This window comes from Dunckerocampus dactyliophorus, chromosome 1 (assembly GCF_027744805.1).
Source record: "Dunckerocampus dactyliophorus isolate RoL2022-P2 chromosome 1, RoL_Ddac_1.1, whole genome shotgun sequence".
Classification (NCBI taxonomy): Eukaryota; Metazoa; Chordata; class Actinopteri; order Syngnathiformes; family Syngnathidae; genus Dunckerocampus; species Dunckerocampus dactyliophorus.
This window is the reverse complement of record NC_072819.1, coordinates 5,775,209-5,795,838: the sequence shown is the minus strand read 5'-3', so window position 1 is coordinate 5,795,838 and position 20,630 is coordinate 5,775,209. Positions and strand designations below refer to the sequence as shown.

Here is a 20,630-nt window from a genome sequence, read left to right as displayed (position 1 = left end):
TTGCAATAGACAGGATCACTGAATTTTTTAAATGATTTCATACAATTAGGTTGTAATATTTTTAAAGATGTGTAGCGAAGCCTGCTTTTAAAAAAAAAAAAAAGACAAAGCTGTCACGGGCCAGGTTCATCTCCCTTGGAGCGGCAGCAAAAATGACAACTTTACTTTGTTACTTTGTTTCTTCTCACGATATTACGACTTGAAAAAAAATAGTTTTTTTTCTATAATATTTCTATGCTACTAAAATGACATGAATTATTTATTTATTCTCATAAAATTGCAACTTTTTTCTCTGAATATTTTGTCTTTATTCACGTAAAATCACAGCTGTTTTTTTCCCCATTTTTGCTGTTGTTGTTTTTTTTCTTTCTTCTCATAGATTTTATTCTTCTAATATTATGACTTTATTCCCATAATATTTTAACTTTTCCCCCAACCTAATCTAACCTAAAACACCTAACTTTATTCCCATAATATTTTGACTTTATTCTTGTAATATTACAACCTTTTCCGCCACCTAATTTCCCCCAAATGACAACAACATTCATCAATTTGTGTGTTTTTATTCCTATTATATTATGGCTTTAAAAAATAACATCTTTTGCCTTTGCTATTTTGACTTTATGGTACTAAAATGAAGTTATTTTTCCTCATAATATTTCCTCGTCATTTTCTGACTATTTCAACTTTCATCTTGTAGATGTTATTCGTGTAGTATTATGACTTCATTCCCAAACTAATTTTCCACAAATGACAACTTTATTTTGTTTTGTTTGTTTCTCATGATATTAGGACTTAAAAAAAAACAAAATATATTTTTTCTTTAATATTTCAACTCTATGCTACTAAAATGATATTATTTTTCCTCATATTATTACAAGCTTATTCTGGTAAAATTGCATTTATTCTCGAGAAATTACAACCTTTTCCACCACCTATATTTCCCAAAAATGACAACAACATTCATTGTTTTGTTTGTTTTTTTCCTCTTTATATTATGTCTTTAAAAAAATAACATCTTTTCTCTTTAATATTTTGACTTTATGCTACTAAAATGAAGTTATTTTTCCTCATAATATTTCCTCATCATTTTCCAACTATTTCAACTTTCAACTCGTAGATTTTATTCTTGATATATTATGACTTTATTCCTATAACATGATAAGTTCTTCCCCAACCTAATTTTCCACAAATGACAACTTTATTTTACTTTTAACTTAAAAAAACATTTTTTTTTCTTTAACATTTCAACTCTATCCTACTAAATTGACATTATTTGTTTATTCTTGTAAAATACAATTTTTTCTCTTAATATTTTGACTTTATTCTTGTGAAATGACTGCTGTTTTTGTTTTTTTTGGAGCTCTTTCCTTCATGGACGTTGAAAAGCGAGCGTTTAAGCGCCTCTCCTCCCCAAAGTGGAGCAAACAAGTGAGGGAGATGATTAGTTTTGGTGATTGCAAACACATATTTCTGTTCCAAAACATAAAAAGCAGGGAAACGGCTGCGTGTTTACATGCAGTATAATCGGGGCTTCGGACTACTTTGTTATTGTTTGGCCTTGGCAGAGGTCTGCCATTCTTTTGATGTGCCGTGTTGTTATTCTCATGAGGGTTTTTTTTACCCCTCTTAAGGTGCCCGGCGGCCTCCAATTCACAAAACGTGATCACGTTCCAAAGAAATGCCAGGAATGCGGGCTTCTCCATTGCCCCCTTTTTTCCAAGGTGCTGTTTGTGGAAGAATGTTATTTTACCAAGCACACACACGCACACACACACTGTTCATCCTTATACAGTATACTGTATATGAAAACATACACGCATGGACGTCAAGTTAGTCACAAAAGCGGAAGAAAGCCAAGCATGAGCGCATGGATGTGTTGCAACCTGTAGATTGGCGTGAAGCAAAGCTGCTTGAACAATGGCCGTTGTTTTAAGCGCCGCTGACGTTGCCAGACTTGGAGATTGTTTGTTGCTGACTGCATGGGATAAAACACACACACACACACACACACACGCACACACACTGGCCGAACAAAGTGAGTCGCAGCAGCAGCAGCTCGACGCAACAAAAAGCACGCCCACAATCAACTAGCTTTTTAAAAAAAACCCATAACCATCGTCAAATAGCAGAATCTTGAGGGAAAAAGATAGTCATGTTAATTATAAATAAATGTTACATTTTTTATTTTACATTTATGTATTAGACAAAAAATGACTAAAAACATACAAAAATGAAATATTAAATGATGAATTATGAATGAATTATTCTTCGTGTATTTGTAATGATCTTATTTATATTTAATACATAAATAAATATTGATGGTAACATTGTGTAAAAAAGCATTACAACATTTAAGGAAATTATAATAATCTAATTATAAATTATACTGTAGGTCAGGGGTCACGAATGATTTAACATTTATATAACATTTATATTTAATTTAGAAATTAATATTGGAGAAAAACACCCTTCAAAATGAAATGTTGAAATGATAAATTAGACTGTTGGTAAAGGATTTGACACACACTTGTAATTAATTTATAAATAAATATTATAATAAAATGTAGTAAAAAGGATACATTAAAAACAATTACTTTATAAAGTGACGTTTTATTTGATGTTTTATTATTTTACATGTATGAATATGATTGGACAAAAAATTTAAAATAACATACAAAAATATTAAGTGATAAATTATAAAATATATTATTCAACATGTAATTCATATTTATATTTAATTTAATAAATAAATATTGATGAAAAATGTTGTAAAAATGCATAAAAATTATGAATGATTTGACATGAATTTATAATTAATTTATAAATTAACGTGTATTTATATTGCATTTATATTTAATTTTGAAATATATATTGGAGACAAACATTGTAAAAGTAAGCCTTCAAAATGAAATATTTAAATGATAAATTAGACTGCAGGTAAAGGATTTCATATGCATTTCTAATTCATTTATAAATAAATATTAGAATAAAATGTAGTAAAAAGGTCAAATTAAAAAATGATTTCTTTAGAAATAAATAATTTGACGATTTATTATTTTATATTTCTGAATATAATTGGTCAAAAAAGGACTAAAAACGTGCAAAAACAAAATATTAAATGATAAATTCAGAATAAATTATTCTACATGTATTTATATTTAATTTATATATAAATATTACAAAAAAATGGAGTAAAAAGGTTAACTAAAAAATGGTTTCTTAATAAATATATTATTTGATGTTTTATTTTACATTTATGAATATAATTGGACAAAAAATGGACTAAAAAACTTACAAAAAAAGATTAAATTATGAATAAATGTTTCGACATGTATTTTTTATTTCGTTTATAAATATTGGTGAAAAAGTATGTTTAAAAAGCATTAAATTATACTGTAGGTGAATGATTTTGACATAAGTTTATATTTAATTTATATATAAATGTAACTTATTTCACATGGATTTATATTATATTTATATTTCATTTAGGAATAAATATCAAAGAAAAAAAGTTTTAAAAAGCCTTCAAATGAAATGTTTAAGTGCTAACTTAGATTGCAGGACAAGGCTTTTACATGTATTTGTAATTAAATTATAAAGAAATATTACATTAAAATTTAGTAAAAAGGTTACATTTAAAAATAATTACTTGATCTATTTTGCCTGAATTTATATTTAGTTTATCAATAAATATATTTTCTTTGCTGCGTAAATTCAGTTGTTATTAATATTCTATTATTGAGTAGCTATAATTAATTTATAAATAAAATTTAGTAAAAAAGTTCAACAACAAATAATTATATTATAAATGAATTATTTCACATGTATTATATATTATATTATATGTATTACAGTTATATTTCATTTTTAAATGAATGTTGGAGAAATATTAAATAAAAAGCCTTCAAAATTAATATCTAAATGATAACTATAATTGAGTATACTGTACACAGACATTAATATTTTTTAATTTATTTTTGTTTTGCTTTTTTAAAAAAAACATTGAAAAACGAAATAATATTTAAAGTGATAAATAATACTGTAGGGAAATGATTTTACATGTATTTGTAATTGATTTACAAATCCATGTTTGAATAAAATGTAGGAAGCAAGTTCAACTAAAAAAAGAATTACATCATAAATTATTATGTACTCTATTTGTATTTAATTTATGATTTTTTTTTGCACTATAATTGAATAGTTATTACTACGGTAACTATAATCACGGTATCTATAAGAAAATATGTAATAAATAAATAGGTTTTCTATTCTTTATAATTGAATATTTATTACAATTGTAACTATAATTGATTTGACATACGGTAAATAATCATGAATACTTTTTAATTTATTTTGTAATAATAATAATGTACATACAAACAACATAAATACATAATAGTATAATAAATATGTGTATATATAATACAAATAATAAATGGTCATTAAATTATAAATAAATAATTTGAAATGTATTTTTCAGTATATTTCATTTACAAATAAATCTATTTTCTGTTCTATATAATTATTATTAATTTATGAGTTCATTAGTGTAATAAAAAAATCAAAATACTAATGATGTCTTATGTTATTTAGTTGTTTTGGCCAACATTGCCATCGCTGTGATTTTGACGTACTTCAAAGAGTCGGTCGCTTTATTTTGACTTATTTCAAACATAGAAGAAACTGAAAAGTAATAACGATGCTTTTTGCTCTCCACACATGACGGCAAGGGGGCGGGAGGTGGGGTTGGGGGGTCCAGGAGGGCGGGCGACTGGCGTGACGCCCACTGGCACAGTGCCCACATCTCCGACTGCTGCTGCGGAGGTCCGTGTCGTGGCCGGGACTCCCTGCTAGGGCTTTCCCCTAGAATACCGCCCACACACACACACACACACACACACACACATGCACCATGTGTTTCATGTCAACATTTATTTTTCTCTGCCAAGCGAGCATCTTGTCCACGTGGTTGGTCTAGCTTCCTAACTTCCTGTCAAAAACAACACTATTCAGAATGACTAATAATGCATCAATACTTCCAATGTTTGGAATTGAATTAATTTCTTTGCTTATTTTATTCGTTATGATCAAACTAATCATATTTTTTAAATTATATTTGGTATTTTTATTATATTTTATGCTGTATTTATATTTTATTACAAATTACCAGTTTAATTTATTTGCGTTTTTCAAATATTTTTCTTATTATGATTTTTTTGTTTATTATTTTTTTAATATTATAAAACACATACTTTATTTTTTAAATAATATATTTTCATGTAAAAAAAACACATGTGCAAGTACAAAAACTACTGTAATTTAGCTAATTATTAAACTGTTAATATAAACTGTGTTTGTTATGATTTTTTCTTATTAGAATTTTGGAAAACATGTTTTCAAATGATAATTTTTTTTAATTAAAGCAATAAAAAATGGAGAAGAGCAAAATAACATTTTAATTTAAATTAATTCAATTATTAACTTATAATATGTATGCAATTTTAATTTAAATTAATTCATTACATTATTGATGAATTTCTATATACAGTATATTACAAATTCAAATAAATTAATTTTAAAAAGTTATTTTATATTTATATATTATACTGTGTATTTATATTTTTTTATATAAAATTGCAATTTAAATTAATTTATTGATTTATATTTACACATATTATATATTATTAAGGAATGAATTAATTACATGAAATAAAATAAACCTTTTATTTTGTTATTTATTTTAAAATAAAATAATAATATACGTTATGTATTTATACATACTTTATTTTTTAAATGATGTATTTTCATTTAAAAAAACACATGCAAGTAGAAAAACTACGACCGTAATATAGCAAATTATTTGATGTAAACAGTTAATAGAAACTGTTTTTGTCATGATTTTTTCTTATTAGAATTTGGGAAAACATGTTTTCAAATGATGGTTGTTTTTTTTTTTTTAATCAAAATGAATTTTACACTCACAAATATTTAATACATTTTTACTTTCATTTTTGAAAGATTATTAATTTTTTTATTTGTACAATTTAGACATTTTTTATTTTATTTGTACAATTTTTGAAATTGTTTTTGGGCATCTCTGTGTGGAGTTGTCATGTTCACAAACGTCAGTTAAGGCAGGCGGGGCGGGGTGGGCAGGAAGTGTCCCGAGGTGACCGTTGGTCCCGCCCCCGCCCCATTCCTCGATGAGCTTTGGGCTCAAGAGTGTTAGCGGCGAGCAAGCGTTTGGCGTGGAAGAACAACCACACACTCTTCCTCTTGGCGGAATGCCACCCGGGGTCAGAGGATGTCGGGGGTGGGGTTGGGGGGTGTTGTGGTGGGGTGGGAGGGAAGTTAGGGAAGTGAAACCTGGGCGGTGTGTGTGTGTGTATGTTGGCAACTACTTCCTCGCTTCGGCAGCAGCAATTGTCAACGCTCCACCTTGACAAAAAACGATGAAATCAGGCATGATTTATGATTTATTTCTAAACGACTGTAGCGAAAGAGACCGAGGTTTGTCATTCCACTTTCTCATGCACCCCAAAGCATTATTCAAGTTGTTATAGACACGTAGTTGTGGAGTTTTGACATCAGTCAATTATCGCCTGCTTCCAATTAACATAACGAATATTTCATTATATTGAACAATAATGATACACAGATACATATTTTCAGTATTTTATGAAAATATTTCTTTATTTGAATAAAGACTGCAATTTGATTTGTTTTCTCCTTTTATGTGAAACATGAAGAAAACTTTTTTTTCTTTGTAAATGTCTTTATGAATGATGACTTTACTCGCATATTTGGTCTTTATTCCCATAATGTTAGAACTTTTTCCCCAAAATAATTTTCCATTAATTACAACTTTACTTTGCGGTTTTGTTTGTTTCATTTTGACCTTAAAATTTTTTATTTTTTAATTAACTTATTTTAAAAACATATTTAAATAAAAGTTTATTCTCATACAATTTAACTTTTTTCTCAATAATTTTTTTCTCTTGATATTTTGACTTTATTCTCATAAAATCGCAGCTGTTTTCCCCATTTCTGCTGTTATTTTTTTATTAGATCTTTCTTCTAATAGATTTTATTCTTGTAATATTATGACGTTATTACCATCATATTTTGACATTATTCCCGTAGTATTATAGCTTTTCTCCAATCTAATATTCCAAAAAATACAACTTTATTTTGTTTTGTTGACTTATTATAATATTACGACTTTAAATAAGATCTTTTTTCTTTAATATTCCAAATCTATTCTACTAAATTTTTTTTAATTAGATCTTTCTTCTAATAGATTTTATTCTTGTAATATTATGACGTTATTACCATCATATTTTGACATTATTCCCGTAGTATTATAGCTTTTTCCCCAATCTAATATTCCAAAAAATACAACTTTATTTTGTTTTGTTGACTTATTATAATATTACGACTTTAAAATAAATAAGATCTTTTTTCTTTAATATTCCAACCCTATGCTACTAAAATGACGTAATTTTTCCTCATCACATGACAAGTTTATTCTCATAAAATTGTGACTTTTTTTCTCGTTAGATACGACTTTTTTCTCCTCATATTTTGAATTTAATCTTGTGAAATTACAGCTGTTTTTCCCATTTCTGCTGTTTTTTTTTTCCAATTATTTGAGTCTACTTCTAATAAATTTTCTTCTTGTAATATTATGACTTTTTTTTCCCCCCAAACTAATTGTTAAAAATAATGACAACTTTATTTTGTTTTGCTTGTTTCTCATAATATTTGGACCTTAAAAAAATTATTTTTTCTTTAATATTTCAACTTTATGCTTATAAAATGACATTATTTTTCCTCATAATATTACAACGTTATTATTGTAAAATGATGACATAACTTTTTTCTCTTAATATTTTGACTTTTTTCTAGTAAAATTACTGCAGATTGTTCAATTTCGGTTTTCTTGTTAAATGATATATTTAGAATATGCCACGGGCCAATAAAGAAACAGCCACGGGCCGCAAAGCTGCCACGTAGCACTTTGGACGCCCCAGAAAATCTGAAAAATGTACAAAACCCAAAGCAATTTTTCCCATAAGAAAGAATGTAAATCCAATTAACCCATTTTGGACGCAACAAAAAAAATAAACAAAAAGTACATTCTCTAGTGAATAATTCTAGCCTCACATGCAGAAAACGTTGCGATGCGGACCTCCTGTTCATCGTACACGTACGCCACATTCAATCTTTGCTACGAGTACTTTTTAAAATTCAGTAATATCTCTCAAAATTCTGTCAAAATTGTCCTCAAAAACTGAATCATACGGAAACCCGAAGTTTGACTGTACATGCTTCTCATTGAGTGACCAACGGACCACTTTGCTACGTGCAACGTTTACTCATACGAAAATGGAGAAACTGGGATACAATTTTATCAAACTGCCGTTGAAAACCGAATCGTACAAAAACGAGGGCGCACAAAAACCCAAAGTTTGACTGTGCACACTTTTCATCCGTGCTGCATTCCACGAAATGATAGGCGGGCAAATGGACTAGTTTGCTACGTGCCATGTTTAGCCGTACAAAAACTGAGATGGTGTACGCAAACTGGGACAAAAGTCAGTCAAAAATTGCAGTTGAAAAGTGAATTGTACAAAAAATAGGGAATTTGAAAGCATGAAGTTTGGCTGTACGCGTTTTACATCTGGGCTCGATTCAGCGATATGATATGCATGCAAACAGACTAGTTTGCTGCATGTATTGTTTAGCATTACGGAAACCGAGACGGTCTACAAAAACTGGGACAAAATTTAATCAAACCGCTGTCGAAAACTGAAAGGTACAAAAAGTAGGGCATGCAAAAACCCAAAGTTTGAATGTACATGCTTTTCTGTGCCCGATGTGCAAAATTCTATGGCAAAATTCTGTGCAAAATTATATGGCAAACGGACCAGTTTGCTACGTGCAATGTTTATTGAGAAGGTGTACAAAAACTGGGATGAAAGTCAGTCAAAAATTGTCGTTGAAAACTAAATCGTACAAACAGTAGGGCGTACAAAAACCAACCGAAGTTTGACTGTAAATGCTTTTCATCGTTGCTCGATGCTGCGAAATGATGACTGGACTAGTTTGCTACGTGCAACATTTAGCCGTACCAAAAAACAAGACGGTTACCAAAAACTGGGTTAAAATGTCATCACACTGCTGTCAAAAAGTGAATCATACAAAAAGTAGGGCGTGCGAAAACCCGAAGTTTGACTGTACGTGCTTTTCATCGTTTTTTCCTCTGTGTCATTTTTTGCTAACTAACGCTCGCCATCTTTGTTGCATTCACGGACCAAACGGAAATGGGCGCTACGTGTTTTGCGGCACTAAAGTGTGCACGAATGTGCTTAAACTTCCATGTTTGTGCAGCGTGTTCAACTACACAACCCCCACCTCCTCTCAATGCAATACAACCCCCCCCCCCCCCCCACCACCACCACACAAGAGCGGCTGTTGTCACCTAAACGCCACACGTTCAACTCGGCTTCTATTTTTAGGCTCTTGCTAAAGTTTCGCCTCACGGACGTTTGCTGGCTTGTTAGCCTCATTTTGGTTTTGAGTCTAACATAGCCACGCCCCCACCTCCCCTCCCCCGTCATATGGCAACGTTTGGAACGCTAAGGGTTAACAGCAGTCACTCAGCATGCGGGAGCTGTGCAGAGGGTGACCTCTGACCCTGCTGGAAAGGAATGTGGAAGCTCTTTCATCGGGACAGAAAGCAAAGACACCCAGGCGGAAAAAAAGCCGCCGTTCAGTGCTGCCTTCAGCCCTCCCTGATTAGGAAGTAGACACCGGCGCTTCCAGTAAACGGACGTCCGTCGGCGGGCGAAGGAAGCCATTTTAGAAGCAAACCCTTCCTCCGCCGCGAAGTCCGTGCGAGTCGTTCGTGGCCATGTTTGTGCGACACGTGCTGATGCGATACCGCTCGGACCACATGTGTCTTTGCAGCAACGTAAACAAAGAAGATGACGTCCCTTCCTTCACCCCTCGAGTTACACTTTTCACCCTCAGGTCCCAAAATGGTCCCCTCCCTCTCGTAAACGTCTCCTAAAATATCAACATGTTTCCCCACTTTTATTAAAGTCCTGATGTAAACACTACATTTGAAAGTGAAATTTCACATTTTTAAGCATTTTATAAGCCCACGACTTTGTAAATTAAAAAAATAAAAATAATAGTAAGGCTTCACTACACGTCTTTAAAAAAGTTTTAATGCTAAGTGTATGAAACTTGGCCAGGCTATTTTTTTAAATTGTTGTTTTTAAAACTAAATGATTTCCCTCTATTAGAAGTTATACAGAACAGGACAATTTGGATATACGCACACACTTTTTACCCTGGGGATCAATTTGATCCCAGTTGTAATATCTAATGTAATAATAAATATACTATATTATGGGATCTTTTACATTTTCTTATGTATTTCCAATATCTTTTTGTCAAGTTTGGCAGTAAGATTAAATGTTTACAAAGAAAATAATAAAATACAATTTTAATCAAGAAAATAATATACAATATATTTTTTACATTTTAATAAAATAATTGTTAGTAGTTAATAAACTATCATAGTTAATAAATAAAATAAAATTGTAGTAAGTAACATAATACATGTTTTTAAATCAATAAATGACTTTTTTAATAAAGTAAATAAAATAAAGTATAAAATATATTTTATTGTGGTTGCATAAAATGTTCATAAATAAAATAAAAATATTTTTAATAAATAAAATACTTTATTACATAAAATGAAAGGAAAAAAAATGTAAGAGAAAAATAAAATATCTAATAAATAAAATAAAGTTGTAATAAGTAACATAAGACATGTTTTCTAAACCAATAAATGACTTTTTTAATACAGTAAATAAAATAAAGTATAAAATAAAATATTTTTTTGTGGTTGTATAAAATGTTCATAAATAAAATACTTTAATACAGTAAATGAAATTGAAAAAAAATTCTAATAGAAAAATAAAATATCTAATGAATAAAATAAAATTGTAATAAATAACATAACTGCGACTGGCTGGCGACCAGCCTATGGTGTACCCTGCCTCTCACCAAAGTCAGCTGGGATAGGTTCCAGCATACCCCTGCGACCCTAATGAGGATAAGCGGCATAAGTAAAAATAACATAAATGTTTTTAAAGAAATACAATAATTTTTCAATACAGTAAATAAATAAAGTAAAAAATAAAATAAAATATTTTGTGGTTGTATAACATTTTAATAAATAATAAATAATAAAATAAAAGAATATAGTTTTTATAAATAAAATATTTTACAGTAAATTTTACAGTACGGTAAATTAAAATAAACAAATTAATTAGTTAATAAATAAAATAAAATACTTAATAAAAATAATGTATAAAATTAAATATTTTGTGATTGTATAAAATGTTAATACATTTTATAAACAGTTTATTTATAGTTAGCTATTTATATAAAAAATAATAAAGTAAATAAAATAAAAAAGTAAATAAAATAAAAATAGTAATGAATAAAATTAAATACATTTTGGATAAATCAAATCAAATCTTTTATTGTGGTTGTCAGACATTTTTTTGTTCCTGTTGACTAGCACGACAGATGTATACTTGGATGGAAGCAAAAACAAGTATAGCATACAAATGCCATCATAAACGTAAGAATATACTCAAAACAGACAAGCATGGTGCAATACCAAGGCAATGTAAGACAAATTTAAGATAAAATCAAACAATTTGGGATTGGCAGTGCGGAATGGACAGTGTGCAGGTTCCAAAGTTAGGTTAATAAGTCCAGCTTTGTGCTTGTTTTTATGGATCCCAACGTGAGGTGTTGAAAAGCCGCATGGTGTTTGTTTGCATAAATTGCAAGAAGTGTGACATGTAGTAGTATTTTGGCAAAGGCAGTTTTTTTTTACTACGGGATGTCTATATGCACTACTTTGTGTGTGAGAGTTTGGGAGAGAGGCGGGGGTGTAACGTGTGTGTGTGTGTGTGTGTGTGTGTGAGTGAGCTCAGCTATGTGTGTTTCATGTTGCTGTTGTGCGGCGGTGCGGCGCGGCATGGTTCAAGCCAGGAATGTGCGACGTGGGTAGCCTGCAACAATGGAGCCGGGCTCCCTGAGGGTGGTCAATGGGATGGGTGTCACCCCCCTCCCCCCCTGCTGGGTGATGTCCACCGCACAATGCTACAGCTGTCAGGTCCTCTTAAGCACCACTGGAAACACACACACACACACACACACACACAAATGTGACATGAACTCTACTTGTGTCATATCTCACACTACTTAACCCCTGCTTGTATAGGTGTACATGTACAGTGTATGGCGCCCCCTATATGGTTTGGAGGTGAAAATGCTTAATTACGTTAAATCTGTGGAGTTTGCATGTTCTCCCCTTGCGTGTGTGGGTTTTCGGGTACTCCGGTTTCCTCACACGTTCCAAAAATATGCATTGTAGGTTAATTGGAGACTCTAAATTGCCCATAGGTATGAATGTAAACGTTCATGGTTGTTTGTCTATATGTGCCCTGCCATTGGCTGGCATATTTTCTTTCCCAAAGTCAGCTAGGATAGGATCCAGCATTCCCGCAACCCTAGTGAGGATAAGCGGCATAGAAGATGGATGAATAGATGGTGTTAGACAAATAGATTTTTAGACTTGTGTGGTATCTTTTAGCTTGATTGACATATTCAGTTCATTTGGAGCTGTTAAAACATACAAATATATACAATCCTGTCCTGTCATTTATCTTTCTGTTCATTAAATACAGTAAAAATGGGCATATTTCAGACATAGTTGCTAATGGTGATTAATCATGATTAATACAAACTGTGATTAATCTGATTACAATTTTTAATAATTTGACAGCCCTATCATATTACTGTTTATAAAATAATCATACAGTATGTTTATTATGTAATTTATTTATTATGATCATTTTTATTATTTATTTCTGTATTTACTATTTTTACTGTACCGTGTCTCTATAGACTGTTTCAAGAAAATAATATCAAATATTTTTAAAATGTTTAAATTAAATATAAATATTGAATAAATAAAATTGTAACAAATACAAATACTTTTTAAATACATTAAATAAAATTGGACAAAAATAAAACATATTTAATAAAAACAATGACATTTTTAATGAATACAATAAAAAAAAATTAAAAAAAACAAATAACCGTTAATAAATAAAATAAAATGAAAAGTGTTTTTCAAGTAAATGCAAGACTGTTTTAATACAGTAAATAAAATAATATATATAAAATAAAATTTTAAATAAATAAAATAAATATTTTTATTGTGGTTGTATAATTTTTATATATATATATATCAATAAAATATTTTTAATGCAGTAAATAAATAAAATAAAAAATAGATATGCAGTTTTATTATTATACTGAGTCATATGATTCATATATATATATATATATACATACAGTATATCATGTGGTATTTTTATGATTTTACTATTATTATATTGCATCTACTGTATATATATTACTCATACATATACGGCATGTTTATTATGTAGTATATTTATTATTATCATGTATTATTATACACATGCACGTGTCTCTGTACTACTACTACCACTACTACAACACAAGCACACCCTCTCCAGTCACGTGAGCCTGACGTTGTTGTTGTTGTTGTGTCCGTTCAACCTTGGACTCCAAGGTCGTGTTAGTCGGTAGCAGAGGTCACTGGGAGCTAGAAGTGGGGGGTGGGGGGGTGTAGTTAAGGGTTGAGAGTTTATTCAACTCTTTGGTGTGTGTCTGTGTGTGTGTGTGTAACTTCCATGACAAGTACACGATGACGTTGCAAAGGCACAGAAACGTTGGCGCCCGTCTTGAATTATTTGTCCTTGAGCGCCCTCTAGTGAGATCACATCTTACCTATCGACTCTTACTTTTTCTGGAAATATCATTTGTAGTGTTTAGTGTTGCAAAGGACTATTTTAAAGCAGGGAGTCTCAACTGGTGGTTTCCCCCCTCATTTCCTTAATAAACGTGGGTGGTGACTTAATGAGAACCCCTGCTTTTGAGGATATTATCATTCAGTCAAGAAAAAATTATTTACTTACTTTTTAAAAATTGTAAATTTATTTTTTTTACATCAAATTTAAATAAGTAGATAATAGTGTGCATTTATTGAAGTAATTTTTATTTTTATTTATTTATTACACTTTTATTTCAGTCATTTTTATTTTAAATTACTTTTGTATACTTTCTTATTGAAGTAATATTTATTTTTACAATTGTTTACACTTTTATTGAAGTACTTTTTATTTATTTTGAATAGTTATTTTACATTTCTATTTAAATCATTATTTTAAAAATATTTTACATTTTTATTGAACTTATTTTTATTTAAAAAATTGTTTGCACTTTTATTGAAGTCGTTTCTATTTTTTTTATGTTAAATATTTTTTTTTACACTTCTATTGAAGTAATTTTTACTATTTATTTTAAAAAGATGTTTATACACTTATTTTTTTTTTACACTTTTATTGAAGTTTTTATTTATTTTAAATCTTTCACACTTCCATTGAAGTCATTTTTATTTATACAATTTTCTTTAAACTTTTTTATTCAAGTAATTTAAATGTTATGAATTTTTTACGCTTTTATCTATTTGAATTTTATTTGTTACACCTTTACTGAAGCCATCTTTATTTTTATTTTTTGTAATTATCTTTAACTCTTATTGAAATCATTTAAATTTACATTTATTTTACACTTTTATTCAAGTAATTTCTATTTTTATTTATTTTCATTATCTTCACACTTCTGTTGGAGTCATTTTAATTTGTCTTTTTTTTAATTTATGCTTTAATTTATGTGCTTATTTAATTCCTTCATACTTTTATGTCAGTCAAACCAAGCAAATGTATTTGTTTTTTTAAAAATTGCAAATATCATCTTTTAAAACATTAGATGGCTAGAATGACTAAAATATTGCTAATTTTTGCGTTGGGATACTTCATATTTTAATGTCATTTTTGACTCATGTCTGCGACCAACCCAGGATGGATCCGCAACCCACCAGTTGAGAACCACTGGCGTACGTGATTGACAAATAGTTGACACAGCTCTATTTTAAGATGTGTAGCCAAGCCTTCTTTTTCACAAAATGGTGGCTATTACTGTTACTTTTTTTTTTTTTGCTCAACTGTATGTTTGTTTTTTGTGTCCAGCAGAAGAGCCAAGATGCAGAAGACTATTTTGTGTCGCTCGCCGCCAAGCGTGGCTGTTGGGCCTGGGTGAGGAGGAGACGTAAGAGAAGCGGCGCGCATGTGAAGCGTAGGAACAGACGGACACGTGGGATTGGAAGTAAGTGGGATGATAAGAAACAGGGATGAGCGAGTACACCACTGTCTGTATCTGTATCTGTTCCATCTAAATAATCTCGCTGTACTTGGAGTGGGCGTGGCATAAACCGGAAGTGGGCGTGGGTTAACTGGAAATGGGCGCGGCTTAAATCAATACATTATTTTAAGTCTGAAATTGACATGGATTGATCAGAAGTTGCTATATTTAGTGTTTATTATTCCGCTATATGTGTACTGTCATCTGTAAGACTTTAATTATTGAATTATTTTTGAAGGATCTGTGTGAAGTGATTCATGCAAACATCCACTGATGCCAAAGAGGGAAACGATCTGTCAGCCTTGTTCACTGTAGCTTTTCAAAAGCACCGCGTTCAGTACTACAAGCAAAGTTTTCCAACTTTATATCACCAGCCAAATTATAAGCAAAACAACAACAACAACCCCCCCCCCCCCGACAGTGACTGACGCACGAGCCGTACACAGCTGTCTTGTGAAATGCACTGCGTACGTTACGAAACAAGTTTAAGATTGCAGCGTGCATACTGCAACGTATTGAGAGGGGTGTGATATTTTAGCACGCTGGTGTATATAATGTATATAATGAGTGTTTGATACAGCAGTGCAGGTGTACCTAATGTTGTGGCCAGTCAATGCACGTTACTGTTATCACTGTCTGTGTACTGCCAACTAAAAATGAACATGCCTGTTTTATGATGACTTCATAGAATGAGATAAAATTACATTTCAAGGGAAAAAGCGGTCATGCTACCCCAATTGAGTTGCATAAGTGACTGAGGCAACACAAGCCTGCACAGCGCTGTCTTGTCAAAAGCACTGCAAGAGTGAACACATAATTTTCTTTCATCCCGATTACGGATAATGATGAGATGTACTCCTTTCATGCTTCTTCGGCAAAAATGCATTATCCGTAACGAAGTCATTTATAGCGAGTATCTGGCTCATCCCTGATAAGAAATATGATCAGTAGTCATCACGGGAGTGTTGAGCTAGGAGACACATTCACTGCAAAAAGCCAGATGAAATATTTGAAATAAAGGCCAAACTAATGAAAAAGTGATTGCCCCCTTCCTGATTTCTTATTTTTTTTGCATGTTTGTCATTCTTAAATGTTTCAGATCATCAAACAAATTTAAATATTAGTCGATGACAACACAAAAGGCAGTTTTTAAATGAAGCTTTTCACTATTAAGGGAGAAAAAAAATCCAAACCTACATGGCCCTGTGTGAAAAAGTGATTGCCCCCTTAACCTAATAACTGGTTGGGCCACCCACTTTGGGTGCGACTAGAGGGTGTGTTCCATGATAGTTGGAACACACCCTCTGGTCACACTTCTTGAAAAGGGGGACCACAACCCCAGTCTGTCAATCCAGAGGCACTGCCCCCGATGTCCACGTGATGCCGCAGAGTCGGGTCAACCAAGACACGCCTACAGCATCCAGGGCTTTAAGGAACTCCGGATGGATCTCATCCACCCCCGGGGCCTTGCCACCGAGGAGTTTTTTGACCACCTCGGCAACCTCAGTCCCAGAGATGGGAAAGCTCTGCTTCCTCATTGGAAGACATGTCAGTGGGATTGAGGTCTTCTTCAAAGTAATCCTTCCCCCGGTCCTCATCTCGAGTCAAGGTCAGCAGCACACCATCCCCACCATACACGGTGTTGACCATGAACTCCTTCCCCCTCCTGAGACGGAGGCTGATGGTCCAGAATGTCTTCGAAGCCATCCGGAATTCGTTCTCCATGGCTCCTCCGAACTTCTCCAATGTCCACGTTTTTGCCTACCGGGACCTGTCAGCTGTCTCCGGAGTCCCATGGGCCTTTTTGGCCTGATAGGACTCCTTCAACTTGACGACATCTCTCATCACTCGTGTCCACTAACGGGTTCTGAGCTTACCGCCACGACAGGCACCGACCACCTTGTGGTCACAGCTCCGATCAGCCGCCTCGGCAATGGAGGCATGGAACATGGCCCACTCCGGGAAACTCCTGACAGGGGACTTTGCCAGTGGTTCCCAGCAGACCCTCACAATGTGTTTGGGCCTGCCAGGTCTGACTAGCATCCTCCCCCACCATCGGAGCCAACTCACCACCAGGTGGTGATTGGTTGACAGCTCTACCCCCCTCTTCACTCGAGTGTCCAAAACATGTGGCCGCAAGTCCAACGACACAACCACAAAGTCAATAATCGAACTGCGGCCTAGGGTGTCCTGGTGCCAAGTGCACACGTGGACACCCTTATGCTTGAACATGGTGTTCATTATGGACAATCCGTGACAAGCACAGAAGTCCAATAACAAAACACTGCTCAGGTTCAGATCAGGGGGGCCGCTCCTCCCAATCACACCTTTCCAGGTCTCATTGCCAACATGAGCGTTGAAGTCCCCCAGCAGAACAAGGGAATCCCCCGAAGGAGAACGCTCCAGTACTTCCTCTAAAGACTCCAAAAAGCTTGGGTATTCTGAACTGTTTGGCACATAAGTGCAAACAAGAGTCAGGACCTGTCCCCCCACCTGAAGGTGAAGGGAAACTACCCTCTCGTTCACCGGGTTAAACTCCAAGGTACAGGCCCTGAGCCGGGGGCAAAAGGAATTGCCACTCCTGCCCGTCGCCTCTCACTGTTGGCAATGCCAATGGCAATGAGTGGAATAAAGTCCAGCCCCTCTCGAGAGGACTGGTTCCAGAGCCCTTGCTGTGCGTTGAAGCAAGTCCGACTATAACTAGCCGGAACTTCTCCGCGTCAGCGCACCAGCTCAGGCTCCTTCCCACCAGAGATGTGACAATACACATGCCAAGAGCTAGCTTCTGCAGCAGAGGATGAAACCACCAAGGTTCCCGCCTTCAGGATATATTCTTTCTTTCTTTTGAATTCAAAATGTCATCATCATATCCATCCATTCATCCATTTTCTATACCACTTCTCTGGAGAATGCCAGCATGGCCCCGGTCCAGCTGGGATAGGCTCCAGCATGCCCACGCAACCCCGTGAACCGGGGCCATGCTGGAGCCTATACCAGCTGACTTCGGGCGGCAGGCGGGGTACACCCTGGACAGGTCACCAGCCAATGGCAGGGCACATATAGACAAACAACCATTCACAGTCACATTCATACCTATGGACAATTTAGAGTCGCCAGTTAACCTAACATGCATGTTTTTGGAATGTGGGAGGAAACCGGAGTACCCGGAGAAAACCCACACATGGGGAGAACATGCAAACTCCACAAAGAAATGCCCAACGGAGAATCGAACCCAGGTCTTCCCGATCTCCAGACTGTTACTGTGTAGGCTAACATGTTAACCACTGGACCAATGTGCGGCCGTTATTATCATATATATTTTTATAAAATAATGATGTAATATCTGCATTTTTTCCTTTGTGTCCAGACACGCTGTAGTGGGTTGGACTGAGAGGTCATTTGGCGCCACCTGTTGGTTTGCGTGCAAAAATCTCCAAACCTCGAATGTAAGACGTCTTTTTCTTTTTCACACTTTTTTTCCAAATCAGTACGGTAATCTAAAACAACGTGTGCCTTGTGTCCTACGGCAGATTCACCTCCATGTTTCTGCAACGTCATCCGAGCCTCCTCTGACCACGCTCCCAGCCACCCGCCCGCCTGCTCGCTGGGCCTCCGACTTCCGACGTTGAGCCTGCAAGGCGGGGGAGCCCCCAAGTGGACTTTCATGGCCGCGGCACTCTAGGGCTGCCATGGCAGCTGCTGCCGCCGATGCCTCACACCGTATTACCGCACTGACGCCGGAGGAAGAGGGACGACGGACCGCCGCCGCCAAGTTGTTCGGGAGCACCGCCCCGCTGCCACGCACAGAACGAGAGAGGGGGAGAGAAAGGGACGACGAGGAAGAAGAGGCGGCGAGAGGGAAGGAGTGTTTGGCGTGCGGGGCTCTGTTCGCCTCTCAGGAGAAGCTCCGCCTCCACGCCGCGACTCACACGGGAGAGAAACCTTTCCACTGCTCGCAGCCTCACTGTGCCAAGGCCTTCAGCTCCAAATACAAACTCTTCAGGTAGCATCACACCATCGCTGAACTTTTACATGAAAAAAGTCAAAACACAGCCAATTAGGTTGCAGAACAAGTTTAATATCTTATGAGAATAAAGTCAAAATATTGTGGGAATAAAGTTGTGTTCTAACGGGGAAAAAATGGCAATTTTACAAGAATAAACTTGGAATATTATGTGGAAAAATAATATTATCATAGTAGCATAGACTTGAAATGTTAAAAAATAAATACATTATTTTTTTTAAATCATGAAATTATGATAAAACAAACAAAATAAAGTTGTAATTTTTGGAAAATTACATTGGGGAAATAGTTATACTACCATGAGAGTAAAGTCATAATATTATGGCAATCAAGTCATAATTACGAGAAGAAAATGTCTGAAAGTTGAAATGTTTTGTGGGAAAAACAACAGCGGTGGAAAAAAACTGCTGTAATTTTACGAGAATAAAGTCAAGCAATCAAGAGCAAAAAGTTGTATTGAGAAAAAATGTGTCAATTTTACAACAATAAACTTCTAATATTATTTTAATAGCATAAAGTTGAAATATTACAGAAAAAAGACATTTTTTTTCTAAAAGTCCTGTGATGAGAAACAATCAAGACAAAATAATGATGTAATTTTTGGAAAATTTGGTCATATTATGGGAATAAAGTCAAAATATTATGAGAAGAAAATTTACGAGAGGAAAGCTGAAATATTTTGAAATTTAAAAAAACAGCAGGAATGTAAAAAACTGTAATTTTCTGAGAATAAAATCAATATATTGATAGAAAAAAAGTTGTATCCTAACAAGAAAAAAGTGGCAATTTTAAAAGAATAAACTCATAATATGAAGAAAAATAACGTAATTTCAGTATACTGGTAATAAAGTTGAAATATCAAAAACTACAATACCTTTTTTAAGTTGTAATATTATGAGAAACAGTCAAAACAAAATAATGTTGGCATTTTTGGAATATATGGTTGCGGAAAAAGTTACGTTATGAGAATAAAGCCAAAATACTATGGGAATAAAGTCAATTTATTTCGAGAAAAAAATTTACAAAAAGAAAGTTGAAAAATTAAAAAAATTAACAATAGCCAAAATGGAAAAACAGCTGCAATTTTACAAGAATAAAGTCAAAATATTAAGAGAAAAAAAGTATTCTAACGAGAAAAATGTTGTACTATTATGAGGAAAAATAATGTCATTTTACTGTAGTAGCATAGAGTTGAAATATTCAAGAAAAGGGACAA

General features: G+C 33.5%; 1 protein-coding gene across 3 annotated transcripts in view; it reads left to right on the top strand.

Moving 5' to 3' along the window:
- The window catches only part of plagl2 (pleiomorphic adenoma gene-like 2), a 74,767-nt gene that overhangs the window by 40,076 nt on the left and 14,061 nt on the right, over positions 1–20,630 (top strand). For 2 of the 3 annotated variants that reach the window (XM_054770905.1, XM_054770896.1), the window contains exons 2-4: positions 15,219–15,354; positions 18,758–18,836; positions 18,921–19,393. In XM_054770905.1, coding sequence (XP_054626880.1) covers positions 19,080–19,393 — 314 coding nt within the window. In that variant the 5' untranslated portion in view covers positions 15,219–15,354; positions 18,758–18,836; positions 18,921–19,079. The remainder of the gene's footprint in view (positions 1–15,218; positions 15,355–18,757; positions 18,837–18,920; positions 19,394–20,630) is intronic. The other variant, XM_054770888.1, reaches the window with a different exon arrangement.